Genomic DNA, 24293 nt, shown 5'->3' with positions numbered 1-24293 from the left:
GCTGGCAAACACATTCTTAAACAGCATGCCAAGAGGGAATAACAAGAAACAGAGCACAATCAACATATTCACGAAGGCAGCACAGAAACCGACGGGATCACAACTGGAGCCGGAAATGGCCACGTCGTCGCCCCCTGACAGCCATGACAACACTAAAATGTTTGAATACATGCGGGATGGGTTCACCGCCCTACACTCTAAACTGGACGACATGAGCGGAACTATCTCATCCATTAAAGCGCATATGGAGAGGTCGGACGGCCGGGTGACAGAGGTTCAGAACAGAGTGAGCACTGTTGAGGACGACATTGGCTCCCTCTGGGCTGAGGTGAACACTCTGTCTAGACGGGTCCAGGAGGTTAGCAGGAAGAATGACAACCTCGAATCGCGCTCTAGACGCAATGATATTCGCATCATTGGTATCTCGGAGGACAACATCGATAGTCCCATGGAGTCCCATGGAGGAATATGTAGAGCAAACTCTCCTATCCCTGCTGGACTCCCCCAAACGATCTCTGCAATTTGCTATCGAAAGAGCCCACCGTGCCCTCACGGCCAAAACTAAACCGGAAACACCACCGCCCAATTATAGCGACGGTGCTAAATTACTGCGACAGAGATGCCCTATGGTGCGTCGCGAGGATCAAGGGTGAGCTGTCCCTGGGATCCTCCAGAATCCACCTCCATCCAGATTTTTCCATTGCCATCCAGCAAGAACGTAAAACCTTCCTATCTGTGAAGACGAAACTATGTGACCTGGGAGTGAAGTACTCCATGTTATACCCCGGCAAACTCGAAGCATGTGAACTGGATCTTCTTCTTCACTATTCCTGAAGAGGCGACTACGTTTATAGAGGAACATTTCCCTGGATGATCCTGTCATGATGAATGCTCCTGTGGTAAATTCCATCCGCATCCTCCGGACAAATGTTCTCCACTGTTGGCTGTGCTGTGTAGTGTCCCCCCCCGCGCACACTCCCTCCGTGAGGGGGTCCCATTACTGTAGCATGTATCCTTGGAGTCGGCCTCCCTGGCTACCCACTGTGATACTCGATTTCCCCCTTGTGAGCCAAGACTTGGAACGACAGCAGGACAGTGATCAGATCCCTCAGGTTTAAACCATGTTACAGAAATGAAAGTATTGTTTCAGTGATCCTATGCCACAATGTCCTATTCATTTTCCCAGCACATGTCTGCTTACGTGCGGTCGGCACTAAGGCCCGCAGGTGAAGTTGCCATTGGTTATGTGTTGACTGGGAAGGGGTCAGTTCTTCCGATTGGGGGAGGGATATGGGTGGGGGGTGGGGGGGGTGGGAGTTATTCTAATTAGGAGAGGATTGTGGGTGGGAGCGGGTAAGTTGTCGTGTTATAAGAGAAAATGCTTGACATGCACAATGGAGGTGAAGCGTGAGATCACGCTATGGAAGAAAAATTCACTTGATAGACATAACTTGCGTTACTTGGTATGGGCTCACAGTATGCCACATCGATGCTCCGAAATACTCCTGTTTTCTATGAACTGCAATGGCTGTTAATAACTTGACGTGTATGTGCTGGAATATGAGGGGACTTGGAAACTATAGAAAGATGAGAAATGTACAACTATATGTTGAACAGCACAGCGTTAAAGTTCTTTTTTTGCAAGAAACACACGCTAAGTCTGAAGGTTGCCTGAAATTTGCGAAGTTGTGGGACCCACAAAGATTCTATACTGACTATCCTACTCAGAACAGAGGTGTCATGATCTTGTTTCACAAAAATGTTAAGTTTCACCTCTTTTCCTCCCATATAGACCCTTTGGGGCGGTATGTCTTGCTGTATGGTGAATTGTGTAATAAGGAGATTGTATTTCTTAATGTATACGGGCCCAACATCGATGACCCAGAATTCTACTCTGAACTCACTTCACTACTGGCTGGATTTCCCCTAGTTCCCATCCTTTGGGGCGGGGACTTCAACACAATCCTTGATGTAGACTGGGGTAGATCAGGTACCGCTAAAGTTATCTTGGAGTCCATGTCACAATTGGAGGTCTTTGACGCATGGAGAATGGTACACCCTGACTCCCGTATGTACTCATTCTACTCCTCTGTCCACGACTCCCACTCCAGGATAGATAGATGGCTCATATCCGACATTCTTCTCAGGAATATTAGACACATGTTAATCCTACCCAGAACACACTCCGATCACTCCCCGGTGACTATTTCTCTCGCCTGGGGCACAGAACATAACGAGTCGCGCTCGTGGAGGCTTAAACCGCAGTCATTACTGGACGTGGCCTTCAGAGCTGACCTAGAATCCGCCATTGATGATTACTTTGCACTGAACACCGGGTTGGTCCACACACAGGCTATCCTGTGGGAGTAATTTAAGGCCTATATCAGGGGAATAGCTATATCCAAGTAATCAGGGATCCTCAAGGTCATTCGTAGAGACATACCGATAAGTGAAACAACACTCTCCTCCCTGCTGGCCCAATATGCCCAGCATCAGTCTCCAGCCATCCTCTCTGACATCGGCACCGAGTTAGATATATTTCGTACCCATGCTGAGAGGGAGAGGACGTTTATTGACACTCCTGGACTCGTGAGACGATATGGGGAAGGCGAGCGTCCCGGCCGCGTGTTGGCCAGACTCCTCCGTCAGGAAACGGGATCACCACACATCCCGGCCATAGAAAAACCTGATGGCTCTTTAGCCCGTCTCCCGCAGGACATCAATGCCCAATTTAATTCGTTCTACACCACCTTATATGCTAATGTTGACACTTCCCTGGGCCAGAAGTTGACGCGTATCTAGCCAGCCTTCCCCTGTCTGTTCTCTCCGGCAACACTAAAATTAGCCTGGACATGGCCATTACGTCCGAGGAAATTTCGGAGGCCATTGATTGTCTTGCCATGGGTAAAGGCCCCGGTGCCGACGGCTTCCCGATTGAGCTTTATGAGCAATATACATCTCGATTGGTCCCCCATATTTTAGCATTGTGGGAGGAATCCTGCTGGCTGTGCATGCTCCCTCCAACCCTTCGCGAAGCGATTATAACCATGTTACTCAAACCGGCAATCCTCCCACCCAATGTGGGTTGTATTGTCCTCTCTCGCTCATAAATTGTGATGTCAAGATCTATTCTAAAGCCCTGGCCCTATGGCTGACCCCTTACATGCCTCACATTATACACACAGACCAGTCTGGATTTATCCCAGGTAGATCCACCTCTCTTGATCTACGTCTTCTTTTTAATATCATCAGCCGAAACGACCCTAAGACCCATGCCGTGGCGGCAGCCCTCGACATGCAGAAGGCTTTCGACTCTGTGTCTTGGAATTACCAATGGCGGGTACTTGAAAAATGCAACTTTAGTCCCCGATTTCTCTCCTGGGTTAAACTACTGTACTCGAACCCGGTAGCCAGGGTTCGCACGGAAGACAGATGCTCGGCCCCCTTTCATATAGCCAGAGGCACAAGGCAGGGCTGCCCCTTTTCTCCCTTGTTCTTCGCCATAGCTATTGAACCCTTGGCGGATTGGATTCAGTAGAAACACTCACACCGAGGCCTACGATTGCTGGATACACCTGACATCTCCCTATATGCACACAATTCCTTACTCTTTATTCTTTCCCCCGGCGTAACCTTGCCACGATTCTAGAAGACGTCATACACTTTGGGAGTCTACTAGTCTCAAGGTCAACTGCAGCAAATCGACACTTTTTCCACTCACCGATGCCCCCACCCTCTGATCTCATGGGATTCACCTGGGCACAATCGGAATTTACATACCTTGGAGCTGTGGTGGCTCGCAAACATGATAGGGTATACAAGACCAATTACCTGAATTATCTAACAATACTTACTAAGAAATGCCTGGGATGGGCCAATCTCCCGCTGTCCCTTGCAGGCAAACTTGGTGTCCTAAAAATGGTTGTTCTTCCCCAGCTCCTCTATCACTTTCTCAATCTCCCCCTGTGGCCGGGTAGGGAATTTTTCTAATCATTGAATTGCACACTTAATAAATTCCTGTGGCACTCTGGTCCGTTCGTCTCGAATACACTACCTTAGCCACTCCGATGGCGAGCAGTGGCTTCGGAGCTCCCAACTTTGAGAAATACTGGCTGGTCGCTCAAGCGCAATTCGCGTCATACTGGTTTGCCACCACCGATCCTCCCTCGCATATACGTCTTGAATGACGAGCGGTTGGGGATTGCGATATCTGCACCCTAGCTCTTTCTCCTTCTAACCAGAGCTACCACCCCCTCGATCCGGTAGGCACCACACTCTCTGCTCTTGCTAAATTATGGACATTGTCTGGTGGCTCTTACCCTTTCCACAGCTGCCTACCTCTCTGGAACTTTCTCCCTGGTGCTCCCTGCGTTCCCTTGTCTGAAACGCAAAGTGGGGCAGAGGCAGGATTTGAGGCCATCCGGGATGTCTTCCATCAAGGAAACTTTGTAGAATGGTCTGACTTGCCAGTAGCCCTACGACGGAAATCGCCCATCTGGCTCCAGTACTCAGGCCTTCGTCGATTCCAAAAGAGGAAATATCCAAGTTTCCCAGTTATGCCTCCTGACGACCCTATTTTGGCTGTAATAATGAGCGCTGCGACCACTAGGGGAAAAATCTCCAGGCTATAGGCCCTATTACAGTTCAAAAAATCTCCATATTTGATATGTTGAAACAATCCTGGACCAGGGACTTGGAACTAGAGATAACTGACCAATGCTGGAAACGAATGTGCTCCCGTACTCACAAAGTGTAATTTAACTCCCGTTTTAAACATATCCAATTTAAAATCTTACACAGATACCATTACACACCCACTCGTCAACACCGGACCACTCTCCCAGGTGCCCCAGGTGTAGATTTGAAGATACAATCTATATCTGGGACTGCCGTGCCTTGCACAATTCTGGACTGAAATTTGCTCCACTCTCTCCTCTATTCTAGACCACAAGCTCACCCCATCCCCACTGAAATGCCTCTTTACGATTTTTCTGGCCTTCCCTGTGACTCCCAAAAGCTTGCTTGACTATGCATGTTACTCGCAGTGCGATGCATACTGATGTGTTGGCCCCGTCCCCGGGCACCCACACACACGCAATGGCTATCCGCCGTTACCTGGGCCTCCAACACAGAAGAGGCATGGGTGACTCAAATGCCGCCAACATCCAAACCTAGGGATATATGGCCCCGATTTCGCTCCTATCTTTCCTCTATGTCCGCTGAGGCGGATGACGACTCCTCTGCACCATCCTCACCTACCAACATTACTATTTAAGTGATGGTTCTGAATATTATTACATCATGTATATTTAGGGCCTGTTCTCTGGTTGGTTACCCCCCTAGCTAAACTGTTGATGCCATATTCCAATTATGTATTATGTATTATTGTATTGATAGCATACAAGTTTAGTTAAAAGACTAAGCTTTCCTCCCACAAAATGTGAAAATGTGCTTGCCTTGATTGTAGTTTGAAAAGCCCAGATTCTGAGCTGCATACTAATTTGGGCAGAGTCTGAATTATTTTGGTAATACATTATTTTACTTCACCCCACAATAAATGTTTATTGTGTCACATTTTATACTCCCTATAATGTTATAACGTTTGTGTTTTCTTCAGGAACAACCACGGCTAAACAGCATTGTGTGTCAAACATTTGTTTTTTGTTATTTATGGTCACTCGGTGGAAATTTGACTGAAAATAACTGGGACATCTTTGATACCTTCATCAGACAACAATTCGAAGACAATACTGATGCAAAGGTAAGGAAACTATGTTACCTAATAATTGGTAGTGAATGGGCTCTCAATATTGGAAACAAACAAATAAATGAAAAATAAAGACAGACTTCTTTTAAGGAAGCTTATCACTTAGTTTCTCCTCCATCTGGTCGGGTACTAATAATATTTAAGTGTGACCATCTACCACTATAATCGCTCAAATGAAATAGTTTCCTTCTTGATCTTTTGAAATAGACCTGCAGTCTTGGATCATTGTTCAGTCTCTCACAGAGCTGGAGTGGAGCCACTTATCTCTTGCTTTGTTTCACAGTACCTCTCCACCTACCAATATTCCCCATGCCCTTCTTAGAGCACATCACGAGCAACAAGTCAGCATAACGGGTACATCAGATGAAGAACGAGAACCTTGGAAAACCTAAAGCCAACGTCACATGCAACTGACTCAAGAATAAAATGTTAGAACATCAACTTCAGAACTTTGGCCCATCATGGCAAAGATGGCCGAGACAACATGACCTGAAAAGGAAGCATCAACCTTTACAACCTTTTCATCACCACAAACTACCAACAGCCACATTCTTGCTAGAACCTGATCAAATAAATAACCCACCCTGTAACTTATGAACATGTTTAACAATAAAACATCATCCAAGATTCAGCTGCCCACAACCAATCAACAACAATTCTGGCTCTGACTCGTACACAGAATATGGAACCAACACAGGGCAACAAGGTCTCCCTAATCATGCCACCTAAGTGGTTTCTCAGGTACCAGCAATATATCCCCCACTCCCAAATCCTGCCCGTGCGCCTAACATACCCCCCTGCTGATGCCAAATGGCATAATTCTGTCAGTAGCGTAGTGCTTCAAAGAGGTATATCATCCTGGGTGAGAACACCAGTGCATTCCAAGCCATCACATTGTTGCTGCCCTCACTCACCCACCTCTATAATGTCCTAAACCATACAGCTGACTCCGCCAGGGACCAGCGTCTCAGGTCACCCGACCAGCTTCCCAACGTAGGTCCGGTGGGGGTCTTCCATGCCATGGCGATCTGCCGCTTAGCCAACAGACACGCCAGGTCCAACATCCTAGTTCCCGATCTGGCTGTCCTTGGTCGTGGAAGAAAGTACTAGCAGACAGGCTTCCAGAACCCAATTGAGTCCGCTGATCCCACTGTGCCTTATTCTAGCATCCATCCTGTGCCAAAACTGTTTGATCACCCTACAATCCCAAAACACATGTATCATGTCTTCTCCAAGTTCCCTGCAACATGGGCCCCCTTTGTCCGATGCCCCGGAGAACCTAGTTTGGACAGTTCTCTGCCTGATACGCAATCCACTCTGCTTAATCTCTTTCTTTCCTCTTTCATAATAAATACACAAAGCAAACTAAATGATTACGCAAAGTAGTGATCAATAGTTCCATCCAATCTGTACATCCACAGATCTACTGCAATACCAAACACTGTAGTTAGCCTCTAGAGCTTGCTTTGCTTCATGATTATATATTACCACCTGCAGGAGACAGCTGGCCAAACTGTTTTCAGAGCCTTTTTATCATACCTAGTTGTGTCCATTCATGTAGTTAACCTTTTACATTTTACAGACACTCCGCTATGATTAGCAAAGTCGTTTCGCCCATTCAAACAGTCGAGTAGACTTTATGAAGGGCGAGTAGCATTCACAAGAGAGGTTTGAAACTTTTATTTAACATCTACTTTGTTTGCAGTAAATGTTAAATAAAAGTTTCACTCTGCATGACTGGCCTATGGGTGGCAGCAGTGTGCCAAACATAAAGTGGGTTTGTAGTGACCTGCACCATTTTACAGAAATCACATTTTAAATTGGTTGTCCTCCGTTGCTATGGATCAAATGTATTTCTCTTAGATTGAATCTGTAAACTAAGTTACCAGACCTGCATGTCTAGCTGAAGTTTAAAGAATTAGCCGGGCTTGACTCCTTTCACAAATGTCTTATTTCAGCAGTACGCAAAACTGCTGTATTGTTGCTCATTTTATGTCTTGGGTACAGATAACTTCTGGTGACATAACAATATTAGTACAACATTGCTAATCAAATGAGCCTGTTTGCTAATCAAAAACATTTTAATTGGCAAACTCTGCTAATCAATTTTTGAAAACTAATTTATGCCTTGTATTGTGTGCACGGGCATCAGCAACATATGTTTTACAGTGACAGTGCTGGCACCTTTTGTGTGCAAAGGCACCATGAAAGCATGTAAATTGCCCCCTACATGATGTTGGCGACAAGGCCTCAATGGATTTGTCCATGTTACCTTGCATAATTCCTTATCAAAATATATACCTACCAATCACTGCCCACTTTTCTCACCTAATTACTTAATTCATACTCTTGTTTCATAAAAGAAAGCCTGTAAACCAAACAGGAAATCATGTTATTTGAGTCCATATTAATCTGTATGAATCGGCAGAAACAGGGAGCCTTGCAACATACAAATAGATAATGATTGCAGCTTTTTTCCCCATTCTGAATGAAAGCCTACAAGTAATGCAAGCCTAAACACAGCTAAAGAACCCCAGTGAAAGAATAATCACGAGCCACCAGCTTTGTTTAACATGACATTCAGATTTATGTACCCCTTCCCTTTCTATGATAATAATTTTATTTAATGTGTTACAGTTTACAAGTAAACTTTTCACATTACATAAATATAAATAAACTCAGTCATAAATTTCATCCACTGTAATATCTTAAATACAAAATTAAACATAAAATGTAAAATATCCTAAAAACATAGACGTACAATGTTTAAACAATTGTCCAGTTGACCAATCACAAGCAAATGAATAGCAATACTGCATCTATATAACAATCTAATCTTAATCACTCAACAATGTATTTATACCCAATTTTAGTTTACTCATTACCTGGGTACATTTGTTCACAATTATTGACAATTCCACCTAGCCTCATAATCTCCATATGTATATTTAATTTTGGAAACAATCGGCATACAGTTCCGATTCTAAATAGTTATTCCCAGAATCCTTTCTACCTTTTGCTAGACATTATACATCAAGATGTATACTTTCATATTCCTTGTGTTGATACACTGTAACCAAAATGCCATACCTTTTATCGATTCTGGATTATGCACATATCTACCATATGAGCTAATGTATATCTCGATTAAATTAGGTCATTCTGATAATAAATGCTTGGCAGTTTCAATAGTATCCCTGTCCTTACATATCCGACACCATCGGTCTGCCCATATTATATGACTAATGGTCCCAGTGACTAACAATACAGGCAGATGGTCCAATCTCAGAAGCAGGATGAAACGTCTGAGTCTTGGAGAAGGGGAAATATTTAAATACATCTGTGGCTTCTTAAACTTATAAAGTATGTGGGTCCTAGTCTGGTACTTTTTTAGGCTATTCAAATGGGGATAGTTTTCAAGCCAGTCCCAAAACTCTACGCGTCTAATCAGTGCGCGTTTCATTTTAATGATGTCATTCCTCTTTCTCTGTATGATATGATAGGTTATTTATAACGCGCTTAATACCCAGAGGTTTCTAAACGCTGACCCGGGGATCGAACCTGTGTTGCTCCGTGCCATCTTGCTTCCAAGGCGGGCACGTTGCCGCTGAGCTATCCTCCCGAGACAACATATCCAACATATCTCCTCAAAAAACGTTTCCATGCTTTCTTTTAATTGACAAGACGTGGACTCCTTAAGTGTTTCCTGATACATGGCCATTAATAGGCTGTTGGTAGGGTAATTACTCATTGTGATGTACATTTCTGCCCGTTTTTATTAACACAATCGATTTAAATGACATAAGGCCTAATTCCAGCCTAATTATGGTCTGTAGCCACCTTAAATCCATAGCGAACAGCGATTCCAGTCCATATGTCATCATCAGGGCCAATACCTGGGTGTATAACTGACGGGCTGCCCAAATAGTGCAACCCCCATAATCGATGGTAAAACGATACACCATGGCTGTAATCTGTGCAGCTCTGGTGATTCAAGCTTGTTTACATGAGGGATAGTCTCCCTTATCATCAATTTCAATTCCCAGATATTTGTACTGTGGTGTACAAGAGATCTCTAGTCAACCTAGGGCGAGCAATCTTCCTGTTGGTATAGACCATCAATTGTGTTTTATCACGGTTAATAATTAAACCATTACAGTCTGCGAATGCCTAGAGTGCTTCCGTGCATCTCCGTAGACCACTAAAACTATGATCACAAAATCGTCTGCATAAACCAGAGCTGGACAATGAGCAGAACCTATCATTGGCGGGCAGTTATGGACGGACCTTACAGCAATCGGCAAATCGTAAACAAACAAGTTGTATACTAAGGGGGCTGTAACACACCCCTGCTTAACACCTCTATTTTGAATTATTGACCCAGTCATATTCCCTTGAAAGCTGCTTTAAAATCCACAATTAGAGCATATAGGGGTGGATTACCCTTCGAACTAGCTCTTGTGCGCAATGTATCCATAATGACCAGGTTGTGTACAGTCGAATGCCCATGTCTTAATCCCGGTTGAAATTGACAAAGAAGATCCGACTTATCCACCCATGCCTGAAGCTCGTCGAGCAGTATGTATGCAAATAACTTGCACGTACGGTCATGTATGGACAGACGTCTATAGCTGCTAGGGTCCATCTTATCGCCCTTCTTAAAAATAGGTATTAAGAAGGCAGTTTGCCATGATGGTGGTATTGTACCTTCAATTAAAACCTTATCAAAAAGGATTTTTAATAATCCAGCCCAAAATTCCGGTTGACTCTTGAGTGTTAGGTTTGCCAGGCCATTAGGCCCAGGTGCCCGCAAGGATTTACGTCTCTGGATCTTGTCTAGCAATACATCATGGGTCAACCTAAATGGAGGCCTGGTTGGTACCATAAGGGTTTCCACTCGATTATCTTTACTAGCTGGACAGTTTCGATTTTCCAAGAAATGCTTAGTGTTCTGCTCCTATAGGATTAATCAGTTGCGTTTTACCCTTACTCCTTGCCTCACCCAATAGGACCCAGATATTTCTGGTATTTTTGGTACATAATATGCGTACCGTTTTCTGCCACCAACTGATCTTATCTAAATATCTCTTCCCTTTAATTCGGGATCTACATTTGTTTTTTATAGCTTTACAGACAGTATGAAAGTCCGTTAGTGTGAGACACGATTTCTTTGACATACAAATTTCTAATCTTCGCTCTTTCTTGGCATCTCTAATATACCGAACATGCGGCTTACCTTTGCAGGGGGTCATTACCTATTTTCCTTGCAGCTACAATAGCAGGTGTACTCGTGAATAGCGAGATCCAATATTCAATCTCAACCACCAACAAAGTTCTGAATACACCATCATTCGCGATATTCTCAGGTGGCACTGGCATAGCTGCTTTAATTATATTGGCTTCAGACCATCGTATGCAAGATGCAGCATGATTTAATATAATATCCCCCATAGGTTTAGGGTCATTGGCAATATTATCCACTTCAATCGTAAGGGTCAAAGAACCATGATCACTCCATACATTCATATTAATTTTCATATCTTTTACACAAGAAGCAACAATTGAATTAATAACAAAATAGTCCAAAATTCTCTGCAAATAAACATTTCTCCATGTGTGGGTCCCTGGGTAGTCGCTCATTGTTCTCCCATTGACCACTTCCAGACACCATATTTGGAAAAAATTTAACCAACACCGTCCCTCTGGATCAATTATGGAGTGAGTCATTAAGTTTTTAAGAGAGGGTTAATTGAAATGATAATAATAGCATAATTTCCAGGAACTAAAGACCATTGCACCAAATGTTGGTGCATAGCATCTTGTAAAGACTCTCTCCAATTGGCCCCAGGAGTATTGTACAGGCTGATCAATAAAATGTTCTCTAGTACACCACCAATACACCCTTCAATCTCAACGGCTATCATATTGTCCTCACAGCTTGTAGCTTTACAACATAATTTCACCATATGTGATATACCAATCACTAGACCCCCATATGGGTGACCTCGTGGCCCTTTTTTTGCCATTGATTGGAAGATCTGATACCCATCTAATATCATGGGTACAGTCAACCACGTTTCCTCCAAACAAAAACAGGTATGGCTCCTAATATATGGAAGCGATCAGTCCGGGGCAAAAAGATGTGTAAAACCCCTACAATTCCATGAAGTGATGGTATAATCTCAAGGCGTATGCACGACAGCAGATAACGAATCTGTAATTAATTTCAGTACTTTCTGTATATCTGTTATCTGGATCTCTTTCCCTTGTACAAGCTGTGGGGCAGACTGCACCTCTTTAATCTCATTATTCTCATTCTTAGGCCAGCATGGATCTTCTTTCTCTGGATCCACATCCAACTCAATATCTGCCACCATCAAGCTCTCTTTATAACTACGTATCAGCTGTGCAGTCACCACAAATTTGCAATGAATAGCAGACACATTAGGGTTGGGACATTTCAAAGGCTCCACATATTCAAAATCATCCGATTTAAGTACGGTTGCGGTACTGAATGCAATCTGATGAGCAATTCAGTTCTTGTTAACCATATGGGCACATTTCTTGATATAGATTTTTAATTATACAGATGCGGTTACCCGATTGGTCAACTGGGATTATTTTCTTTTCCAGTATAGGCGGATCCAAAGTCCTTTCCAAGGGAACTAGTTCAGCACCTTTATTGGATGTAGACAAATTTGTGCCCAGATCATCTTCTATCTGAGGAGACACTGCCAAAATACGTTCTTCTCCCAGAGATACATTACCTTTGTCCGTTATAAGCCAGCTCGTGAGAGAACCCTCACCCAGGCTGTATTTTTCCTGGCTCTTGCTGCCCTTTACTTTGCTTTTTTGCTCCTTTTTGCTACGTTAGCTGTTTCAGGGAGTGGGGAAGCAACCAGACAAGGACGCTTATTCATTACCTCCCTCCTTGACAATCTATGTTGCTTCCTTGAATAATAAACTACTGAATCGTTCCCAACATTCAAATCATTCTCTGGAATTGCTGCAGGTTCTTCCAGTATTCGGATTCTTACCAATAAATCACCTTCAGCTTCTTCTTTGGTGCTATTGTTACGATCACCCAATGCAGCTGTATACCTCGTGTTGTCCAATATCTGGCCACACATCTTAAGCAAGATCTTCAATGCGAACTGCATTTCAGCCATTGATGATTGCAGTTCTACTATCTCCACATTACATGGCAAAGCATCTTCACTGTCCACTGTTGTATTTGCTGCAACCGCTCCGGTCATACTAATAGCTAGATCCAGTGATGCTGATAATCTAGCTGTTTGTGGGGACATATGTGCGTGTATTTCTACATTGATTTCTTGATTACCCTGTGGAGGTTCAGTATCTTTCGTAGAAGCAGGCGTCCTTGCCTTTTGCATCTTAAGGCAAAGGTCAAGTAATTAATTATTATCTATGTCTCCAAACGTAGTTTCCTCTTGGGGGTTGGTGCCATTTTGTCCTAGCAGCTCGGCTTCCTCGAGTACTGCAGAGTTTATCATAGGCTGAGCATTAGTTTGAAAAAAAGATGTTCTAGCTCCTTTTTGTGTTTGCTCTTTCACTTTGCTTTTTTGTTTCCGAAGATTATATTTAGACTGGACACTCTTCGTGGCAGTCAGCATTATACAAGCAGACAATAGCGTAGATTTCATATTTTCTGGGCTATTTCTCTTAGTCACTATCCAGTTATAATTGGTCCACCCCCAATTAGATCAATACACCATAATAGATATCACCAAGTGCAATAGACAAAGGTAAATGGAGCTAACCTGTCACACTTGGTCAATATAACAAGATTCAAGCAGTTCACTCTTATTGATTCACCATAAACTTCAATTGCCACTTAGTAGTTGCACACTGTGTACACAGTTATTCTCTGAGCCCACAAGTCAAGCTCTCAGGGTATTCAGTTCACCAACTCAAGTGCATGCCAATTAAAGCAGATGGGCACTTCCAATGTGGCATATAATTTACTGCCTTAGTGGCTTAGATCAGTTCTTGGCACATATATGTTTATCCTAAGGGATTCTTGTTCAAGTCGTGGAAACACCCTTCTTGAGAATATGCAACCGGGATCAAAGGATTTACCGCAGTCTCCCGGTCACTAATTAAAGACAAAGTTCAAAAGTACTTTCTTTCAGTGGACTAAAATGAGGCAAGTCGGCTCCAATGGGAGGCCCCTCCTCCACTTATGCGGCCGGGATTAGAAGGTATTTTCACACGCTCCCCGGCACAAACGACGGGACGTAATAGCATTCCCAAAATGCAATTCAAACTTAATTAAATGCTATCAACTCCGACTGAGGCTTTACCTTACTGTTTCAATATGCCTCCAAGTGCCCTTGTTTCATTTGTTGGCGTGTTTTCAATCTTATTGACGTCCTTTCGTTCTTTCAGTCTTGCAGCCTGCACAGACTCTACTGCCTGACGTCGCCTCTCAGTTTCTGTCTGTCTGTTACTGTTGTACACAAGTGTAGGCGTACTTCAATGTAAGATAGAGGACATCAAATCCGGACCACGAGAAATTCCATAGGAATTATCAGCAGCTGACACTGCAACACGTTAAACAGCCTAACAGCAGAAACACGCCTTTTACACCACGCAGGCTTAACGCTGCAAGGGCAGACAAGTTTTCCTTTTGTAGGCAGCCTTGCCAGCAGATTTCCCCAGCTGGGGAGCATGGAAGATGCATTCTCTTTCACATGGGAAGGCCTCTTCCTTTACTCATTCCCTCAATACCAGTGCTGTCACATGTGATCAACACACTCAAATGCTGCCGCAGTGAGATGATCCTCATCGCCCAGCATGGCCGCGGCAAATCTGGTACACGAAACTGCTCTGCATTGCAATAGCACCAGCTGTCAGGTTGCCTCCTCTTCAGGACCTCCTGTCTGGGGAAGGGGAATCCATCTTGCATCACAACCCGACGTCACTGAACCTCATGGTTTGGCTCCTGCAGCTCTAGAATTTGGACACTGACATGGCGCTGGACTACAGAAAGCTCCTGGCAACGGCTAGGGCGTCTTCTACTGCTTCAGTGTTACAGCCACAAATGGAAGCCATTCACGATATGATGCAGAGCCCAAAGGATCGTTCCTCTCCAGGTTACAGCTCCACAAACTTCTACCATACCTGCTATCGCTGGCCAAGTCGCGCCTGGCTCATGCATCCATAAAGGTACATTTGGCTGCCATTTCCCGATACACACGGTCGCCAGGCTGAGCGTCGTTGTGGTCACAAAGACTAGTCAAGGAGTTCCTAAAGGGCCTCTTCAGAACATTTCCACCTGTCAAGGCTGCTGTCCCGGCTTGGGAACTCAACGTTCTGCTTACAAGGCTCTTGGGGCCTCCTTTCGAACCTTTGCATCAAGCTTCTCTGAAGTTTCTCTCATGGAAGACTGCTTTCCTGGTGGCCATCACATCAGCAAGGCGGGTCGGGGAAATCTAGGCCTTATCCTGCAAACACCCATACCTACAAAGGTGGTGCTGAGAACACATCCTAAAGGTCCCTTCTGAATTCTACATTAAAGGACCTTTGGTGCTTCCAGTCTTCTTTCCGAATCCTTCCTTACCTGCTGAGGTCACTGCATATGCTGGACGTTGCTCGTGCCTTAAAGTTCTATGTGGCACGCACAAAGGCTTTCCGGAAGACGTCTCAACTCTTTGTTAATTTTGGTCCTGTGAATCATGGGAAGGCTCTATCTAAAGCCTCCATATCCATGTGGCCCTCTGGCTGCATCATGCACTGTCCCTGTCTGACCAACAGACCCCTTCCAGGTTGGCCTAGAGCCCACTCCATCAGAGACATTGCTGCTACAACAACGTTTCCCTCTGGTGTTCCCCTGCTGGACATTTGCAGGGCTGCTACTCTGAGGATTGACACACACTTTTACGAAATTCTACTGTGTCGACAGGGATTCCTTGTAGGAGTCTAGAGTCAGCCAGGCAGTGCTGCAAAACCTATTTGTTTGAGGTGACTCTGTTCTAGGGGTAAGTGTATTGCTTCTGGTTGTGTATATGTACTGCTGTATAATCATACTCATGAGCATGTTAATCCATGCCAGATCCCATGCTGAAGAAGGAACAAGTTACTTGCCTGTAACTGTTGTTATCCAGCATGGGCTTGTGAAGGGTCAGTGGCCAGAAGAGGGGGGCCCAGGGGTGAATCCATCACCCGAGAGATACGTAGAACAGTACTTTGTTTGTTTGTTGTATTCTTGTTGTATTCTTGAAAAACCCATCAGGCCTGCGGGATCAGAAAACCACAACCCCAAAGGCCTTGATATCAACAAGAAGAGGGAGATCCAAGAGGTGAAAACCAGTCACCCAACAACATGAGAAATAGGGGTCAGCGCCCAGAAAAGGGCGACCCAGGGTGTGGAGAATCTTCACCCTGCGTGAAAACAGAATACGAACCTTCATTTGCTAAAGGAACTTTTGTTTTTGATATTGAATAAGTCAGGCCCTCGAAGGCAAGAGACTTCCAAGGTAATGAGACTTGGCCATCGAAGGTGCTGATAACTACAAAGTGGAACTGTACACTTGTGCTGGGAAAACTCAATTGTGTGCTGTGCTCCAAGATCCTATCTTACCCCGTGCTCAAAACGTTGGGAAGGAAGGCCTAGGCTACCGCATCCTGACATATTATCTGTGAACACTTCTTTCTTTTCTTGAAAACCATTCGACATGCTTTTTGTATTAGTTGTAAGGTTTGGAAATAGGTTTCTTAGTATAGACCCTTGAACTATGACCACTTGTGTCTCTTTACTTTTGCCACCATGAGTTCCTTACAGAATGTGCAGCCGCGATTGGCGTGGTGCACCGCCAAGTGGCAGCAGCACATGCTCCGGCAGCAGCAATTTAACCCCCTAAAAGAGACTGCAGAGCTGTTTGTTATGACCAATCCCCCAACTCTTACCCAGAACTTCGCTGCAAATTGGCCCACCAACATGAACAGGGACACTCACCATATGAGCTGCCATTGTTGGAGCATGGGGCTTAGAGCAGTTTATAAACGCTCATCGTTGTAATACCTCCCAGGTGGGGAAGACAGAACCTGATTGGTTAGAACCTGAAGTCCAAGGAGGACAGGAGCAGGGGACAAGAAGGGAGACAGGAAATAGGAAGGTGTGGGTTGTTTAGACGAGGCCAGAGGAGACAGTGGCAGACCAAGAGACCAGCAAGAGGAAGGACAATTGTGTATGCAGTTAGAGAAAAGGGTAAGATATTGGCTGGTGAGAGAAAGTCGTTTGTTGTGAGTGTTCGTTCAAGGTGAGTGAGAGTCAGTGGAAGGTGATTGAAAGAGTGACAGGAGAGTGACTGAGAAGAAGGTGGGGTGGAGTGTTAAGAATAGTGTGGAGGAGGGAGTAGTGCAGAGGGGGAATAGTATTGTGGAGGAGGGACTAGTAGTACAGAGAGAGAGAGAGAGAGAAAGAGGAGGGAACATCAGAGGGTGGCGATGGGTTGTAGGAGGAGAGCGAGACATTAGAGTAAAAGAGAAGGAAGATGCAGGACGAGAAGGGGGAGTGGGTGGTAAGAGTTGCATGGAAGAGAGTAGCCGAAAAGGAGAGACAGGGAGACCTAGGCAGAGGAACATCAGGCATAAGAGGTCCAAATGGGGCTTGAGTGTCTGCAAGTCATATACCTACAAATCCCTTAGAATTAACCTGAATGTTAGAATCGGTAAAGCCTAGAAAGTCCCTGAGAGTGTTTAGAAAGAAAAGGTGATAGTGTTTAGGCCCTCTCTATCAGCCTGATAGTGCTTATTTACTCGTACTATCTACTACCCAGGACGTAGGTACTCCTGAGCTAGGGTGGGGACTACCTACTTAAGATGACAGTGCCTGGGATGGCCATTAGAACCTTGCCAAATATTTCAATAATGGACCTTGAACTCTCTCTGGGAGTTGGTGTGTTCTTTAAGCCATCTGTGACAAAAGCTTACTGGATACTCCTTTCCCCGGTGCTAGTGAAACCTTTAAATTCCTTCATCAATACAGTCTGTATCACTCCATCCATGGGAGAGTCCAGGATAATTATTTTACTAAAGCAGGGGAATCTTATGGGCTACGGTTCATATTGTTGGATAGCGTTGATGACTCCAAAATGTACACAAAGATGTTAGTGAGCAGACTAGAAAGGTGTATGCCACACCTTGTTGATGCCGAGCAATAGGGGTTTAATAGAAAACAGCAGACATTTGACAACAGAGAGTTTTCCATTTAATTGAGAAAATACAGGTCAAATGGATACTGGCTGTTCTTTTAACCTTAGATGCTGACAAAAACCGTTGACAGTGTAGACTGGCCCTCCATATTTAGCACATTAAAAAACCTGGGCTTTGACATTATCTTCTTGCATATGGTTGAAGCATTTTATCAGCACCCTGGATGTCACAAACTAGCAAGGGAAGGATATCGACACCCTCTCCCGAACCACAGAAGCCGAATGAAATCAACCCTCCCGCGTGGTTGGCACAGGTTCCTATGGGGGGGAAGAGAGATTAGGGAAAGGTTGTGGATAGGAAGGGGAAATGAGGGAAACCGGGAAGAGGGTTAGGGTAACGAGATTGGATAGGTAGGGTGAGTTTAGGGAAAAACACACCTTAATATCTTGCCACATTTAGTCCTACTACCTGCCCCGAACTACTCCTATCAAGGAATACCTGCCTCACCTTAACAAACTCCCAACAACCTATACCTGAAACCTGAATCATGAACTCCCATCACCTTCAATGATACATTCATACCCGTAACATCGCTTTAGAACTCTGATTAATGTGAATCATATGGCAATGGTTTTGCAGCAAACAAAAAACAAGAGCATGATGGCATAATGCAACAGACAAACATTTAGAGCATGATAACACGCACCAACTTTTTTGGTTTCTACACATGAAGCAGCACAACTCATGGCCTGTTGGCAAAGCCTGAAATGAAACACAGAGCAAACGTGTATTACACATAGGTTCTTTCAAGTCAGTTTCCTTACTGTTGCCTTGCTGAAAACATTTACACCATACCCCAGACTGATTTGTATAGCCCAAGTAGAATTTTGCAAAATTCTGCTACTGAGCCACTCGCACATGCATTGTATTAATTACCATAGGTGCGCTTTCTTGCACCTTATTTTCAGCAATGCAGCATTTCGTAGCACCCAACTTTAGTAAGCTGACCCACGTTTCTTTAAGCTACTGAAGTAGAGTGTTTAAGGTGTTCAACTACAGAGCGCCATCACACATATGCTGTGCAAATGGCTAAACTGCATTTTGAGTTTTTAACATGATTCATCAACGTGGCACAATGTGTACTTATCTGAGGTCCGTGGGCCCCATGAGCTGCCCCGGATGAAGCTGATGTTGTGTTAAAACAGAGCGCCTCAGCGCAAGTCACCGCCGCATGTCCCGCGTTCTGTCTTGCTTGTCGGCCACCTGTAAACAAGGAATCCTCCTGCTTTGTGGTCACTGCGTCCACCCCGTGCCATGCTCTTCAATAATCTGCACCTGGCACGGGGAGGACGACGACCTTAAGTGCGTAGCCGCGAGGCTGCACACGCATGATTTTCTTCCCCAGCGCCTCCCGTGAAATGTATTCCACAGCCCCAGATTACCAGAACACCACAGTTTGTTGGCTGAAATCAGATAGCTGCGGCCACAAATGACACCCCCAACTCGCCCCAAGCATGTCCCCACCGCCTTACACAGGATCCAGGATAAATACTAATTGTTAACTGTCAGAAACCTTCTACTTAAAAAGAGGCAACCAGGAAAGGTGATGTGAGGCGCCAGGAATAAGACCCAGACACAAGGAAGTCACATTTTTGTTTAAAGACTTTTATTGAAAAAAAAGGGCGTGGGAAAAATGCCTCACTGTCCCTGCTCTAAAAGGTGTTTCCCTACCTAAACCAAAACTAAGGGTCTGTCAAGGTCAGGATGTCCAAAGAAAATCTGTCATGTGTCAAAGTACCATAAGCGGTTCATAAATGTTCAAAAAGGAAAATGCATAACTCCAACAGAAAAGATTCAACAGGATAGAATTCCTTATTCCAGGGGGTGATTTCCTTTCAATGGATTCCTCCTCCCTTGGTTGCTGATTCAACAATGTCAATTCCTTGGGGTTTCTCGTGAGTAATAATACAATTAGTGCACAAAACAACTTGAATCTCTGTCCTTGTCTTGTTACGATACCTGGTATACTCCTCCTGCCAGGTTTTCACTCCTCTTCTCGTGATCAGCACAGACTTTTGCTATGTCCTGATTTGCTTTTGTCAGGACCCGTTTCATTCATGTATTCACTATACAATCTTCAACCTGTCCTTGCCTGGTGCACTTCCCTACCAGGGTGTCCTTTTAAACACACACTTTCAACTGCCTGGTACTCTCCTGCAGGGGGCTTTCTTAGATGCACTCACTTGCAACTGCCTGGTATACTCTCCTGCCAGGACTTTCTTATATATTCTTATTTACAGTTTTTTTTTATTTGCCTGGTATACTTCCCTGCCAGGGCTTTTCTCAAGTGGGCTCTGCACACCTCTCCAAAATTGATAGTCTCTTGTTTCAGCTTTTGCTGATATTATATTTGCCCAGTTCGACGACGAAAGGCCTGGCCACATGGAGTTTAGGGCGAAGTGCTCTGTGCCCAATAATACCCTATAGATAGGTGGGTACAGAGATTGATATGTTTACTCGTCCCCTGACTGCAATTATTCCAGGTGACACTACAGGTCTAATGGAATTTGCTGGGGCCAAAATCTTTTGTCCATGGTTTGAGTGAGGGAAGCCAAGAGGTCACTTTTTGGGTTGGGGACTGCTTGTGGTTTTCATCAGATGATTCCACGCAACCTCTTAAAGAAGACCCCCAAATGAAGAAAAGATGAAAACCTCAGCAGTACAGATCCTTCAGACAGATTGTTCAAGCAGACGTCAACATGGCCAGGTGGCTACAGGCGAACTTCCAGCGGTGAACACAGAAGCAGGCCCATCACAGCTTCCCTTGTCATGAATTGAAAATGAGAGGATAGGGGAAAATATATTTTTTCTGAATAGTTCACATCTGTGTTTGTCCATTTTTTCAGGACTAACGAATGTAAAGGCTTAGAGTGAACACTTTATGACTTTATGATCACTTAATTTGATTGTTTGTGACCTTACCTTTGTGTTATTTTATATATATATATATATATATATATATATATATATATATATATATATATATATATATATATATATATATATATATAAAACAATACCCCGACAGTGGTACGGGTTGGTGGCTCTTGCAGGACCACTACTGAGCTTACCATTTATATAGCTATATAGTGCAGTTTGGCATGAAATTATCAAATTTGTCTTGGAGATTGGGAACAAAGCACTCCTCCTGCAGGGATGCATGTGTAGGCTCATGCAATTGCTCAAGGGCAATCACAAGCAATTCCTGGGGCTACACTGCTTTTCCTGTAATGTTCTGTCTCCATAATAAATCTAAGGGGATAGAGAACACCCTCTTTTGATCCACAAATCCTTATCTTGCATGGGGCTCGTCCCTGAAGTTAGATGATCTGGGTCAGGGGGATTGCATTGCATGGAGCTGGCAGTTGCACTTGCTGAAATGCTATCTCAGGGGATCCAGTGAGATCTGGTACTTCTAGGTATGCTGCTTCTTTTGCTGCTTTGTCTGCCACATCATTGCCATAAGCGATTTGGTCTGTATTCTTGGTATGTTCTGTGTACTTTGCTACCACAACTATTGAAGAAAGTGCAAAAGCATCAATTAACCTAGTGAGTAGTGCTGCACGGGCGCATCATATGATTTTTTTTGTACCGTCTCCTGCGCTATATTGACAACCCTAAATGCACTGTACATTGTGATGTGACACCCTTTGAACATTTCTAATGCTTACATGAGTGCTATGAGTTGTGCCGCTTGAGTGGAATAATGTGAGGTCAAACTCTTTTTTTTAACCCTCAACTCATACTCTCCATCACAAGGCTCACTACTGCTGCACCTGTGTGCCTTTCGCCCATGCTCTGATCAGTTATTGATGAACCATCAACAAAAAGCACTTACCCATGCTCAAGTGTATCTTCCCTGACATTGGTACCCTCATCTGTGGTGCCTTTGTATGTTGCGCAATCGTGCACTGAATCATCTGGCTGTACTGGCTCTGTGATGAATGTTGCGGGGTTCAGTGTGTGAAATCTAACAATGTGAATGGAGGGGTTTGATAGTATTATCTCGTAACCTGATGTTCTCTGTGTGGTGAGGGTGGACTTAGATTTCTCTAGAATGGTGAAAATGAAGGTGACTGGGCAACCCATTGTAATTGTAGAGGATTTCTGTATTGTGAAAGTAGCTGCTGCTAATGCTTGTTTGTATGGAAAATGACCCTGCATTACTACAGCTAAGAATCTGCCGTAGTAACCTGAGGGCGTCCTCACTTCTTTGCTCCATGTATCCTCCTCTCGTGTGGCCAGGGAAAGGCCATCGCTTTTGGATCCTGACGCTGGGGGTGGATATGCGAGGGAGGATCACCTGGGCAGAGGAAACTTTGGGAGTGGCGATTAGACGCCCTTAGGTGAGACATGGTATCCCCCAAACCCCTTACATAATGGATCTTCTGTCCCTCAAGCCTTGATAGGCTACTGTCAATAATTTCCCTGTTTTTTGCCTAAAACATTCCCCAAGAAACACCAGTTTGGTACTTGGACGAGGAAGTGACCAACTAGAGAAACACATCCTCACCTTATTAACACACATACAAACAGACATCAATTGTGTACTAGGATGAGGAGGAGGGCAGCAAAAGTAATACAGGACTCCCGTTTCAACCATGAGCGATCTAGTCCTTTTCGGGCCAATCATGGTGACGAGAACATTAAAAGCAGGATCTACTGTGCAAATGGAGGCAGCTGTGGAAGCAGATCTATGGACTAATGGGCTGAAGCAGATCTCTCCAGGAAAGCAGCATGGCAAGCGAAGCGCTGGAGATTCTTTGGAGGATGCAGAGAGTATTCAGCGTGTAGCGAAGCTGAAGGACGGTAGCAGGCCACAAGGGGAGAACCAGCATGATCAGGCAAATCGGTCACAGGAAACCCGGGCTGCAGGGGAAGCATTGCTGGGTGAGCGAAGCCACAGAGAGCCGCTGGGAGACTGAACGAGGCACTGCATGAGAGAGAGAGAGCTTGTGGTGGCCGGAGCCCTCGCTAGAATGCCGTAACCTCCGACCGGGGAGTCAACCAAGCTGGGGGGACATCAGGTTGGCAGGCAAGCATGCAAAGCTAGCAATGAACACTGATTTGAATGAACACAAGTATTTCTTTGAATACCAAACCAAATGAAAATGAGAATAATGTGAGGAACCGTCACAGCGTCAGCACTTCTTTTCCCCTTGGATCCTCCTCACAGGTGGCCCGGGAGAGACCATTGCTTGTGGATCCCTATCCTTGGGGTGGATATGCGAGGGAGGATCACCTGAGTGGACTTGGGGAGTGGGGAGAGGACGTCCTTAGATGAGACATGGTATCCCCCATTCCCTTTTCAGAATGAACCTTCTATTCCCCAAGTCTTTGTAGGCTGCTGTCAGACTATTCCCTTTTCTTCCCTCCAAAATGTCCCCCAAAAACACACCCTCAACATTGGGACTAGGAAGAGACCAACCCGGAGGACACAACCTCATTTGGGTGAGATAAACACAGATCACATATCAGTCAAGTACCAAGACAAGGAAGAATCAACATAGAATTATGCACACTTCCTTTATCCCCAAACACCACTCTGGTACTGAGGCGAAGAAGAGGGCTATGCAGTTGTACCAATGGAACAGCCAGGCATTTCCAGCTAAAGAGTTTCACTATGGTCAGGTAATTGAACTTATTGACCCACACCTGTGGTCATTTTACAATTCTAAGGGGAGTATAAAAGCCTTGCTGCCCAGCAACAAGGGGGGAACAGAGAGCAGAGCAACGGGAAGCCAGAACGCAGTGCAGGGTGCAGAGGAAAGCCGAAGGGAGCTGCCGTGTGGAGCCGGTGAGTGAACACTCCAACCGGGGCGCTCCGGGAGCATGAAAAAGGCACATTTGAATATTCAATGAATTGAAAATGGTCAAAAGCACTTTTGAATGCTGAAAAAGTGCTTTAGAAAATCGAACAAACTGAAAGTTGTTAATAGCACTTTGAAAGGCCTAAACAGATACTTTTGAATACCGACACATTGGAAAACATTATAAGCAAATTTGAATTCTGCTCAGAATAAACGCAAGTTATGAGTACTTGTGAACCGAATGAAAGTAAGGTGGTGCAAGTAGTAGATACCACAGAATGAATGGTTTGTACTGGGCAAAGTAAAGAGAGTTCAAGGTACTGCGGGTTAAGGGAAAACATGTGTTGGCAAGCGCCAGAAGAATACAGAAGGTGGAACAAAGTGCATGGTGGCCAAGTAAGCCACTGTAAAGTGTCGAAAGAGTGTGACACTGATGAAAGATACAAGATTCACTGACAAAGGAAAGCACTGGACACTTG

At 44.6% G+C, this 24293-nt stretch overlaps 1 protein-coding gene across 1 annotated transcript in view; it reads left to right on the top strand.

The window, feature by feature from the left end:
* DNAH6 (dynein axonemal heavy chain 6) overlaps positions 1-24293 on the top strand; it is a 3423448-nt gene that overhangs the window by 2239413 nt on the left and 1159742 nt on the right. Inside the window, exon 37 of the mRNA XM_069626424.1 lies at positions 5618-5761. Coding sequence (XP_069482525.1) covers positions 5618-5761 — 144 coding nt within the window. The remainder of the gene's footprint in view (positions 1-5617; positions 5762-24293) is intronic.

The sequence above is a fragment of the Ambystoma mexicanum genome, chromosome 6p (assembly GCF_040938575.1).
Source record: "Ambystoma mexicanum isolate Mex_15411 chromosome 6p, UKY_AmexF1_1, whole genome shotgun sequence".
Taxonomy (NCBI): Eukaryota; Metazoa; Chordata; class Amphibia; order Caudata; family Ambystomatidae; genus Ambystoma; species Ambystoma mexicanum.
Note: the sequence above shows the minus strand (reverse complement) of the source record. Positions and strands in the feature narration are given on the sequence as shown.